Raw genomic sequence first — 11,103 nt, forward strand, 5'->3', positions numbered from 1 at the left:
TTGGCTGTATATACTTTGTAAGGTACTGCACAGCCCATACTCAGGGATCTACCACATAACACCAACATTTGTCATCTGAAACTATTAACATTTAAAACACCTGGACAGGGTGCCAATCCATCGCAGGGCACACTCACATACACATTCACACACCCATTCATACACTACAGACACTTTGGACATGCCAATCAGCCTACCTTGCTTGGACTGGTGGAAACCGGAGTACCCGGAGGAAACCCCCGCAGCACGGGGAGAACATGCAAACTCCGCACACACAGGGCCACGGTGGGAATCGAACCCCCGACCCTGGAGGTGTGAGGCGAACCACTAAGCCACCGTGTGCCCACCCCCAAAACACATTCAGCCAAAGTGTCACAGTGCAGATAAATGCATTTGTATAGCCCAAACAGCTGTATGATGTACACTTGCCTTCCACTTCTTTAGGTTAGGTTATCAGTTGAATATTATTTCCCAATCATCAGCTATCTATTTTCAGCAAGTCTCTGCCCAGTGTAGCCACAGATTCAAGAGTCGAACCTTCATCTTCTGCTGTTGTTGCTCAAAGTTCAATGTGTTTGTGCATTGTGTATGGTTTTAAAGAGTAGCTGAGTTATTGAAGCCTTCATGGAGGCTCAAACCAGCCTGGCCATTCTCCTCTGACCAATCTCAACAAGGCCTTTCTACCAGCAGAACTGCTGCTTACTGGGTGGTTTTTTTTTTTTTTTGTACCATTCTCTGTAAACTCTAGAGACTTTTGTGTGTGAGAATCCCAGAAGATCAGCAGATTCTAAAATACTCAAACATACTCTCGGAAATACTGTTTTAATATCCTACACACGTTTTGTGTTGTTATTATTTCAGCACATGTTGGGTTAAATTATCCAATAAATGTGTTTAAAAAAAAAGACAAAAAAAATTCACGAGTGACCAACACAAGATGTGTTAAATTATTGTCCAATTGCTAGCTGGATGCTGTCACCAATCACAGTATTGATGAGTGATGCTAACCTAGACGCTCACCTGAGTTGATAACATTACTTTAGCATACAGCTCGCGGTAATGTTAGACATTCCTGTTCCCTTTTTGAAAGTTAACGTTAGCGTAGCATTACAGCTGTTCACCATGATGTAATCAGAGAGCGGGTTAACGTTAACGACATTTAGCAAGTGTTTTGGGCGAGGCAAGCTGTAGTAATTAGCATTAGGAGGATGGGTTAGAGCCGTGTTTCTTCATGTATTGGGTGAATGTTAATGCTGGTTAACAGTGCAGACAGTCAGTGGCTAACAGAACTTAGCTGACTCAGTAATGTCGAGGCCAAAAGTTCTTCACAAGGTTAACGTGACAGAAAGACAGGATGGGGTTTAGGTTGTAATTCTTTCCACTATCGCTGTAATGTTGATTGACTTAATTAGGTCGTGCAAAAAAAATGGGTGGTGATGTGCTAAAGGCTAGAAAATAAATATTATCTAGTCACCTAGATTTTCCTGGTGAGTCTAAAGCGCCATTTTGTTCATCAGGAGAGTGGAGGCCACATTCCAAAATGACACAATTTGGGATTCTGTTTCTCAGTTGAAGCTCAAAGGCATTTCTCCATATTTTGTAGCTAACAACTAACCAACACACGTTTTGCTTTTCAAATGGAAGCGAGTGGGACTCTTATCCTCCCAGATGGCAGGGAGATTTGTAAGAAGATGCATCAACTCCAATTCTTATATCTGTCAAATGTTTGTATGATTTTTATAAATTTCATACAATTGTTTGTTTATTTTGTGAGCATTTTAGTAGACTTTTACCATCCAAACAAATTGCATTTTAGGATAATTGTAAGGAAAAAAGTATAACCACACCTCTGTGTTATTTTTTTAACACATCTTTGTGTGGAAATGTATTAACACACAGCATGTGTTCAATGTAGGCCTACTAACACACTGACAAAATGTGTTGTCCTTAACTAGACACACAGGTGTGTTAAAAATGATGAAAGTAATGTAATCTGATTAGTTTGGGATTACTTCAAGGTCACCCGTAAATAAACTCAAGAGAAAAGCAATATGATCTAAAATACTTTTATTTAGAGCTTATTTTAGAGCTTAAAAACAATGTCCAATGTTTGGATTTGTTTGAATAAAATAAATACATTTGTTACTCATGTGAGTCACAGCTGGCAAGCGAATACCAGAACTATAACCATGCAGCTGTCTATATTGTGTTGTGTCAGAAGAGGGCTCCAGACAAAAAAATCTCTTCAGGAACCATTGGCTCTTATAAGAAAAACAAAACAGGCGCCAAATGTTTTTTTTTTAAAGTGCTACGTAAGAATGAACTTACGTTTAAAAATTTTTGAACACTTACTTACTTCAGTCATCCTGTCATGTGTGTACACTTTTATAGAGTCAGCATTTCACTTAAAGTGGGAACCGAACATCTTGTAGTTCACATGCACGAGACACTGCTTGTGCTGACGGTGTGTTTTGAGGAGCACTCTGCGATTACACAGTCACGAGCTTTTTTATGCTTTTGACTATTTCTGTTTTCTCTGTCTCTTTCCTGAAATGGTTAATTCCGGTAATGAAATCCCTAGTTTCCCCCTCTATTTCTCTGCTCGCTTTGGAACAAAAGTTTGGAGCAAAAGCTTTTTTATGAGCAGGTGTGCCATCAGCATTGGTGCTAGACAGAGATGAGGATCGCTTGAAAAAATCTGATATTTTTTCGTTTTGACATGTCTTTCTGACGGGGAAAGCTGATCCTCGCGTTCCCTGTGCGTAATTTGGTGTTCTGGATGGATTTGAACTCTTTTCCCCCGCACGGAATCTTAAATAAATAATTTTAAAAAACCCCAACCAAATAAATAAATAAACAAACAAACAAACAAACAAATAAATAAATATACATACACACACAAACACACACACACACACCTACCTACATACACACATGTACACGTACATATAAAAGAAAGTAAATTAAAAAAGAAAAATAGAAATTTTATAATAATAATAATAATAAAAAATATAAAGGAGAAAGGTAAAGGGTAAGTACCATGCAATTCATATAAGGAAGCAATGGCACCAAGAGACGGATAATTAAAAAATAAACAAATGAAAACAGTAAATTAAAGTCATTACATTTTTTCCCCATATAGCCTATTTTCAGAAATCTATCACATTTTTTTATTGCTAGTTAAACAAAAAGACCTGAGCAGTGAGTCTATCTCAGTCAAAAAATGTGAAAGAGTCAGAAATGAGCCCATGAATTTTTCATCCATCCATCTTCAACCGCTTACTCCTTTTCAGGGTCATGGGGGAACCTGGAGCCTATCCCAGGGAGCATCGGGCACAAGGCAGGGTACACCCTGGACAGGGTGCCAGTCCATCACAGGGCACACAATCTCATATACACATTCACTTTAGACAATCAGCCTATCATGCATGTGTTTGGACTGGGGGAGGAAACCGGAGTACCCGGAGGAAACCTCCGCAGCACAGGGAGAACATGCAAACTCCACACACACAGAGCCATGGGATCAAACCTCTGATCCTGGAGGTGTGAGGCGAACGTGCTAACCACTAAGCCACCATGCGTCCCCCGTGAAGTTTTGTTTATGGATAAAGAACGCCCCTCTGAAACTTTCATGTGCAGCGTCTCAGTTTATTACGTCAACACGTTTATTCCCTTTTTAAAATGTAATTTTTTAAATTATTATTATTTACAAAATATCTGTAATCTGATTAGTATGTTTTTTTGACGTAGCTGTAACGGATTACAGTTACCACTTTATTTGTATCCTGATTACCTAACGCCGTTACATGTATTCCGTTACTCCCCAAGTCTGATTCCTAATAAAATGTGGTATTTGCACATTAGCTCAAACACAATGGGCTAATTGCAGTGTAAACAGTGAAGATAGAAATGCCTTCCCACTAATACAACTCCAGTTGGCTTCCACTAGGGGGCATCCTTGTAAGGTGCAAAACATACCAGCATAATATTACGGGGCACATGATGGGTAACAGGACAAACCAAATTCCAAGTTGTAGAGCAACAGCGTGGAATATACAACCCCTGGCAAAAAATAATGGGAACACCACCACATTTAGAGGATGTTCACCCGGCTTTTTTACTTCTTAGCAAATAAACAAATCACAGATATGACACAAAACAATTTTTGTTAAATAGCTGAACATTCTGTCTTCATGAAACCAACCTCAAACATGTTAAATTAAATGAAATTATTTTGGTTAATGGCACATTTTTTTCCCAGATCAAGTAGAGGAAAATAAATATGGAATCATTCAATGTTGAATAAAATATTGATAATGATAATCACATTAATAATAACATACATTATTAATCACATACATTACAACACAGTGAAATTCTTTTCTTCACATACCCCAGCATGCCAGGATATTGGGGTCAGACATGATACAGAGAGGATTAAGGGCCTTGCTCAAGGGCCCAACAGTTGCAGTGCCAGGGCTTGAACCCCCTACCTTCCCATCAGTAACCCAGAGCCTTAACAGCTAAGCCACCACGGAATCATCAACAAAAACGCATGGACTTCACTAATAAAAAACAATATTCTCCATCAAGCTGGTTCCAACTTTCTCTAATAGAAGAAGCCTTATCATGGACCAATTGTTAAAATTTCCACCATAAATTTTCAAAATGGATTGAGATCTGGACTGTATGATGTCATTGAGTTGATATGCCTTTCCTGAAGAAAAGCCTTAACTTTTTTTGCTCTGTGGTGAGATGCATTATCATCCTGAAAAATTACTTCATCATCAAACCTATTGTCTATTGTTGGAATTAGAAAAATGTCCAAAAATTCAATGTACACCTGTGCATTTGAAGTCTCTCCTGGTCCTTTACCTGACGTGCAACCCCATATAAGTGGGGAAATTTGATTTGATTTTGAAAGTTTTCTTTAGGTAGTCATCTTTATCTGTTTCACTAACACGGCACCAGACAAATGTTCCGGCGTCCTCTCCTTGGCCAATGTAGATCCGTGATTCATCACTGAATATCACTTTCATCCAATCATAAACACTCCATGATTGCTTCCCTTTAGCCCACTGTAACCTTGTTTTCTTCCGTTTAAGTGTCAGTGCTGGTTTATGTTTGGCTTTTCTATTTGTAAATCCCATTCCATTCAGCCAATTTTTTTTTACAGTTCTGTCAAACATTTACTCATGTTTCTGCCCATTTGTCTTGTTGTGCATTTTCTATTTAAGGCATATTGCTTTGAATTTTCTATCGAGACGTTTGCTGTCTTCATTGGTCTACCCGTGTTTTACTTGTATAGCCTTCTCATTTTACTTATACGTGCACCATATCTTGGACACAGCTGACGGGGGACCACCAACATCTTTCGCCACACTCTGGTGGATTTCCTTCTTGAAGGAGTTCTAAAATCCTTTTCCTTACAATTCTGGTTGGGGCCATGTTTCTTATCAAAAAGCCCAAGTTTAAGGTTTGTAAGCAGTCTTAACCACAAACTAATTTGCATTTTTAGACTTGTGGTGCTATTCGTTTTAGAAATGGAAATTACAAGGCGATTACATTTTGTTTTTTTGGAAAGAGGGATTACATACAATGTTTTTACATTGAGGGATTCTATAATTTTCTCTACTTGATCTGGAAAAGATATGCCATTAAAATAATTTCATTTAACTTGTTTGAGGTATGGTTCATGCCGCCAAAAAAATGTCTGATTTTATTTGGTATGAAGTAATGAATTTTAAAAAAAAATTTTTTAAAGGCAGGTGAACATCCAAATGTAAAGATTCCATAATTTTTGCCAGGGGTTGTAGAATGAACCATAACTACCACTACTATAAAAAAAAAAAAAAAGCTGGCAGGCTGGAGTTTAAAATACATTTTTAATACATTAATATTAGTCAGTAACTGGAGTCTTTGGTCAGAAATAACACAGCATGGTCAGATACATCAGACATGGCTGTGAGCAATTCACAATGCAATATACCATTACCATCTTTGGTGCACAAAGGGGTCAACCACATAGAATAGTAATAGGCAGTTTGTGATCTGCATCCTTTAAAAAGGATACAAAATTGTTCAGAGTCACCAATAAGATGCAAACAAATTCTAAACGCTGTATTTAAATAGGGGAAAGAAGCATTCTGTAGTCAAAACCATTTTTCTAAATCAAGGCCACCAGACCTGCCAGCTCCTCTCCAATCACATTAAGGGCTCGCCCAAGTGAGTCAAAGTAAAGGATTGTAGTGACCAAATGTTAAAAAGATAGTTAACACCATGCCAGCTTATAGGGCTTTTTCCATGGTGAGATGTATAAAGAACACCATAAAAATCTGTTTCCCCCCTTTAATAACTCAAACTGCATTAGGGTTGAGTTCGTTAACTTCTTCCAGAGTGTTCACTGTATAAAAAAGGTTTCTCAGTGTTAAGACCAGTGTAATCTAAACTGGATTCAAGGAAATTGGATTCCGACAGAAGGTACATGTTGGCAAATCTAATATTAAAAACTTATCCTGGAGTGACATTTGACAGTGGGTGTAGAGAATGTGGTCCCAGTGATTAGAAAAGTTTCTTTTCCCAACAGTAGAGCTGATTTCATGGAGTTTGTTCATGAGGCATTGATCCCATGCCGTTTGCCATTTGTTAATATACAAGTTTATGGGTTTTAGGTGAGTGGGAAGTATTAGACACTGAAATCCTGATAGCACACCTTCTGCAGCAGTGTCTGGATTATTTCCCAGGATTCCACACTGTCCAGGTACCCAGCAGAAGTGGATATTAATTTTCGACCTGCAGAGCCAACAATTCGCAAGGAATCTTCACAAGCATTGGGTGATCACTTATTAGGGATGACACTGCATGAGTACATGATTTTGAATCTGTAATTATGAGAAGGTTTTCCTTTTGCAGAATGTAGTGTTAAGAGGAATAACTTAGTCCAGTAGAGTAATTCGTATTAGTGTTGTATCAAGCCACCAAACCAGATTTCCCAAGTCACATAGAAGGGCCCACAATTAGAAAAGCGACTAGCTTTAACAGGAGTGAGGGGAACTACTTGAAGCACAAGTCAAAGCTTTACCACAATAGGCAAAATGATCCAGGTCAGGTTAAATGAATAAAAAGGCATACAAGGGAGGTTTTTAAAAGATGAAGCTTTAATGCTGAAAATATTGAAAGCTGTGGTATCCACATTTGACTGGGAAGAGGCCGTTATGGCTAGAAAGAGGAAAAAAACAAAAAAAAAACAAAAAGCAAACGTTAGGGTTCATATGCAACACATTCACTAATGAGTGGCAGGTTCAATATCAGAAGCAGAATGCAGTCATGCACACAGTCCAGGCTTTCAGTCTGGGATACAGAACTAGAGTGGCAAACAGTTGCTAGGTTAGAGACTTGGGCATGCATCCATGGCAGTCATAACTGGGTCAAAGGCTGGATTAAAAATAATTTCACACATAAGGAAAAGGCACAGTATGTCCTCTCCCAGTTTGGTTAGGAAGAAACAAAATGGCATTATTTTAGCCACTCCAGTTCATTACAGCAATGGTTACTGAAACAATTTGGTGAAATACACTTGCTTGTACATTTAGTGTAATGAAGTCAACACACCTTTCCATCAAAGCATGTCTTGCGACATGGAGTCTCAGAAGGCATACACACTTCAGTGGAGCACATGAAGTAAATCTATTGGAGAGAAGGGAAATTTCAGTGTACAATTTAACAAAAGTTGTAGTTGACTGAAGAAACCTTCCAGAGATACTGCACCTCCTCATTGATGTATTTTTGGGTGGTGACATTCATGAACTGGAAGGCTGTAACCACAAAGCGACGCTGGTAAGGAGTCTGCAGCAGGTCTAACACACGGAGCAATGAAGACTGGGCAGAGGAAAGATCAGGGTTGGGACACCTGCAGAGAAAGTGTCCTCAGACAGTTAGTCCATAGAAGGGAGACAGGAATGCCATTTGGAGTGGCAGAATTGATCCAGATTACTGCCCCATTACAGATGCAAGCAAAAGCCCCCTTCAAACTGCAGGCAATATCTTGCACAAGTCAAAACTAACCAGACAACCTTTGCAAATAAGGAAATACAAGCAAGTCACTGTGGATAAAAGCGTCTGCTATATGAATAAGTGTAAATCAATAACCATGATCAAGAACATGCAGTAGTGCATCAGGGAAAGTTGGAATTCCATTCATATCTACAAATGAACACTAGCATAGACTCAGTCTTCCTTTACACATACATAGCTTAAAATATAAAGTTGTCCACACCATGCTTAACACTTGCTCATGTTCTCTTCCTTACATAGGTACCTACTCCTCCCACTGAAGGCAATGTGGCCTTACCATCAAGATCTTAACAATGAACCATACCAAATAGGACCGAATATAAAGGCAACCATGATGCCCCCCCCCCCATCAACCCCCAAAACTTACCCTTCATAGAGCAGAACCAAGGCGTTCGTAGCAGAGCGCGTGTAGGCCACACAGTAATTTACTAGTAATGTGGCCTCAGGTTTGGGAGAATTTAATCGCACCTCCAGGTACAATGGTCTACCCAGGAGAACCTTCAAGGGCAGATGACCACGTGGAGAGAATGAAGAGAAGGTCTCATCTGGAGGGGAGGGAAAAAAAATTAGTCAGTGGACACACCTTTTGATGTGCAGTGAGCCTATTCAAGCAAAGATTGCACAATCAATTTGTCCTTGAAGTTTGAACAAATATAAGGAAACCAAATTAAGCATCGCAAGTAAATCCATACCATCTGCAATCCTGAGCTGAACACCATATTGTCCACGAGACCTCAAAGAAGCTGGCACAGTTGGGTTCATCACCATGTAGCCAGTACTTGCCCTCATTGTTGGGCTCAGCTTTGAGTACCTACACTCAACCATCAGCCTAAAGGACATGGAGCAACTATGACATTAGAACTAAAGCCAAGCTAAACCATGTGCAAGAGCTTCAAAAGCACAAAAATACCCACCTGACAGGGTGATCCCTGGTGATGACTCCATACTTCATTTTAAGCACCCTGATGGCTGGCCGCACTTCAGCCATGTAAATGGTGGTATCTCCGATACTCTGACGGGGTATAGAAAAAAAACTCAAATTGGCCTTTACCAAATTACATCAGATATGGGCATTAAACCAACAAAACTCACATATGTCTTTGTCCCACAGTCAGTCACTGAGAACTTGAAGGTGGCAAATTCATCAGTAGCATGGGCAGGTTTACAGGGGTTCGGGGATACCACATACAAGCTTTTGGGGCTCACAGGGATAGTTGTGACATTAGAGTAAATAGTAAACACAAACTGCCCATCAGATGTACATTCTAACAGGTACAGGGAAAAGAAGGAAAGAAAACAAAACCCACATGTAAGACCAGGATAAGACAACCACTTCTGCAAGTCATGCATCAATGCACGGCAACCTACGATCCATTGGGTAATAACAGGAGGAATCCGTCACATTCACACAGCATCCTTTGGCCAAGCACTCAGAAGCTGTAGTTCCAGAAGGACCACAAGGCAATCTTTGGCTAGTAGGAATGTCACAGCCTATAATGTCAAGACAGATTTGTCACTTCAATTTGCATACATGATATTGATACTACATGATGCAGCAACAGAGGCACTATACACCCAACTAAAGCACAGGTTATGCAACCAACTTGTTCCAATATCAACAGAACACCACTAAATATTGGCATTTGGAGACTACAAGTACACATCCTGTGCAGTTAATGGGTACATGCCACAATATATGTTTCATTTGAGTTATGGCCAGTAATTAGAACAGATAGTGCTTACCCATTAAGGATATTCAAATAAAGACAAGCTACAGCAAGTGCTGAAGCTAGTTAAGTTACTACAGGTGTCCAGCAACAGCAAGGCAGGCATTACTTGCTCACCTCCTCGTGTGTAGTTCTGAGGCAGCTTTCTATATGGTGACATGGGTGGCATTGGAGCAGGTGGACAGTCTTCTTGGCCAGCTGAGCGAGGGAGACGGAGTTTTTGTGATGCCATGTCAGAGTTGGCATCACAGGACACCGTGACAACCTCAGCAGGTCCCATGTTATTACGGTACAGCAGCCGCAGAGTATATCTGCCCTCCTGGAAACAGAGACGAGGGAAATATGGCAAAGAGTACATTCTACACTACAAAACACAAAGTGCATGTTGACACCCACCTCAACAGTGACATGACAGCCAGAGAAGCTGACATACAGAACATTGTTCCCCTGTTCCTTTGTCAGGGAGTAGCCACATTCTTTCGTTGCCTCTAGAACGGGGTCCAGAATGGAGGACCCTGGCAAAAGATCGGAAAGACACAGGATAAAGACCCTGCAATATACTCAGCAGATAAAAACAAGAAAGAACAAAGTAACCAGACAGCATACATACCCAAAATCTTCACCTCAGAAAGAGGACCAGTAGGCAAAACTACTTCAACAGCATCTTTACCACAAAACACAGAATACTTCTGGGGCTGTCCGAGCCAAGCCTCCTGATCAGGGTCTGCAGACTGCACAAACACATGACCTTCTCTAAAGTCTTGATTATTTTGGGAAGCATAATCAAAGGACTCGGTCATGAAACTATCCTCCTGAAAAGGTTGTAGCATAAACAACTCAACGCAGCACACCAGCAAAATTAAGACTGTTTTCACGGCCATGTTCCAACTACTCCATACACCATACAGAAACTAGTGCCTGCCACCCGCGTATTTAAGAAGTCAGGTGACTCAGGTGAGTCAGGTGATGTGGTACACCTGTCACAAACTAGCTGGAGTCACTAACTGACGAGGCTGAAGCTTAAGCATCTTCTCAACTGATTCACAGGTTCCCAATGTTGGTTCTGCTCACTTAATTCAGTTAATCAGATAACTAACGAGCCTTTCCTTAATTGAAATGTGTCTGTCAGATCAAAAAACACATCGCACATTTCGTTGATTTGTGTAGTAGAAATAAGTGAACCCAACATCAGTAGCAAACTACTTTAAAAATTCAGTTTTCTGTAAATTTTAATGCACAGTTACAGTTATTTAATATTTGATTAACATAAAAATAGAAAAAAAAAGTGTCATTTTTGCTTGTG

The 11,103-nt window shown here is 39.9% G+C and overlaps 2 protein-coding genes across 2 annotated transcripts; both read right to left on the bottom strand.

The window, feature by feature from the left end:
* Positions 1-7,868: 7,868 nt before the first annotated feature.
* LOC128600489 (zona pellucida sperm-binding protein 1-like) lies at positions 7,869-9,080 on the bottom strand. The gene is made up of 3 exons (XM_053613032.1): positions 8,988-9,080; positions 8,766-8,902; positions 7,869-8,618 (listed from the first exon to the last, which is right to left on the bottom strand). The coding sequence occupies exons 1-3, from the start codon at positions 9,059-9,061 to the stop codon at positions 8,437-8,439; spliced, it is 393 nt and encodes a 130-aa protein (XP_053469007.1). The 5' UTR covers positions 9,062-9,080; the 3' UTR covers positions 7,869-8,436.
* Positions 9,081-9,190: 110 nt separating this feature from the next.
* LOC128600490 (uncharacterized) lies at positions 9,191-10,841 on the bottom strand. Its single transcript, XM_053613033.1, has 3 exons — positions 10,411-10,841; positions 9,918-10,315; positions 9,191-9,564 (listed from the first exon to the last, which is right to left on the bottom strand). Exons 1-3 carry the CDS (start codon positions 10,679-10,681, stop codon positions 9,478-9,480), a joined length of 756 nt encoding a protein of 251 aa, XP_053469008.1. The 5' UTR covers positions 10,682-10,841; the 3' UTR covers positions 9,191-9,477.
* Between the last annotated feature and the right edge of the window lie 262 nt (positions 10,842-11,103).

This window comes from Ictalurus furcatus, chromosome 24 (genome assembly GCF_023375685.1).
Source record: "Ictalurus furcatus strain D&B chromosome 24, Billie_1.0, whole genome shotgun sequence".
Taxonomy (NCBI): Eukaryota; Metazoa; Chordata; class Actinopteri; order Siluriformes; family Ictaluridae; genus Ictalurus; species Ictalurus furcatus.

Bases quoted from the DNA above. Each gene is read 5' to 3' on its own strand.
- LOC128600490 (XM_053613033.1), bottom strand. From the start codon at position 10,681: ATGGCCGTGAAAACAGTCTTAATTTTGCTGGTGTGCTGCGTTGAGTTG. The intron at 10,316-10,410 runs GTATGTATGCTG...ATCTTTTGCCAG, and splicing joins TTCTGAGGTGAAGATTTTGG to GGTCCTCCATTCTGGACCCC. The intron at 9,565-9,917 runs GTGAGCAAGTAA...TTGACATTATAG, and splicing joins TCAGAACTACACACGAGGAG to GCTGTGACATTCCTACTAGC.
- LOC128600489 (XM_053613032.1), bottom strand. From the start codon at position 9,061: ATGGCTGAAGTGCGGCCAGCCATCAGGGTGCTTAAAATGAAGTATGGA. The intron at 8,903-8,987 runs GTGGGTATTTTT...CATGTCCTTTAG, and splicing joins ACCAGGGATCACCCTGTCAG to GCTGATGGTTGAGTGTAGGT. The intron at 8,619-8,765 runs GTATGGATTTAC...CCTCCCCTCCAG, and splicing joins TCAGCTCAGGATTGCAGATG to ATGAGACCTTCTCTTCATTC.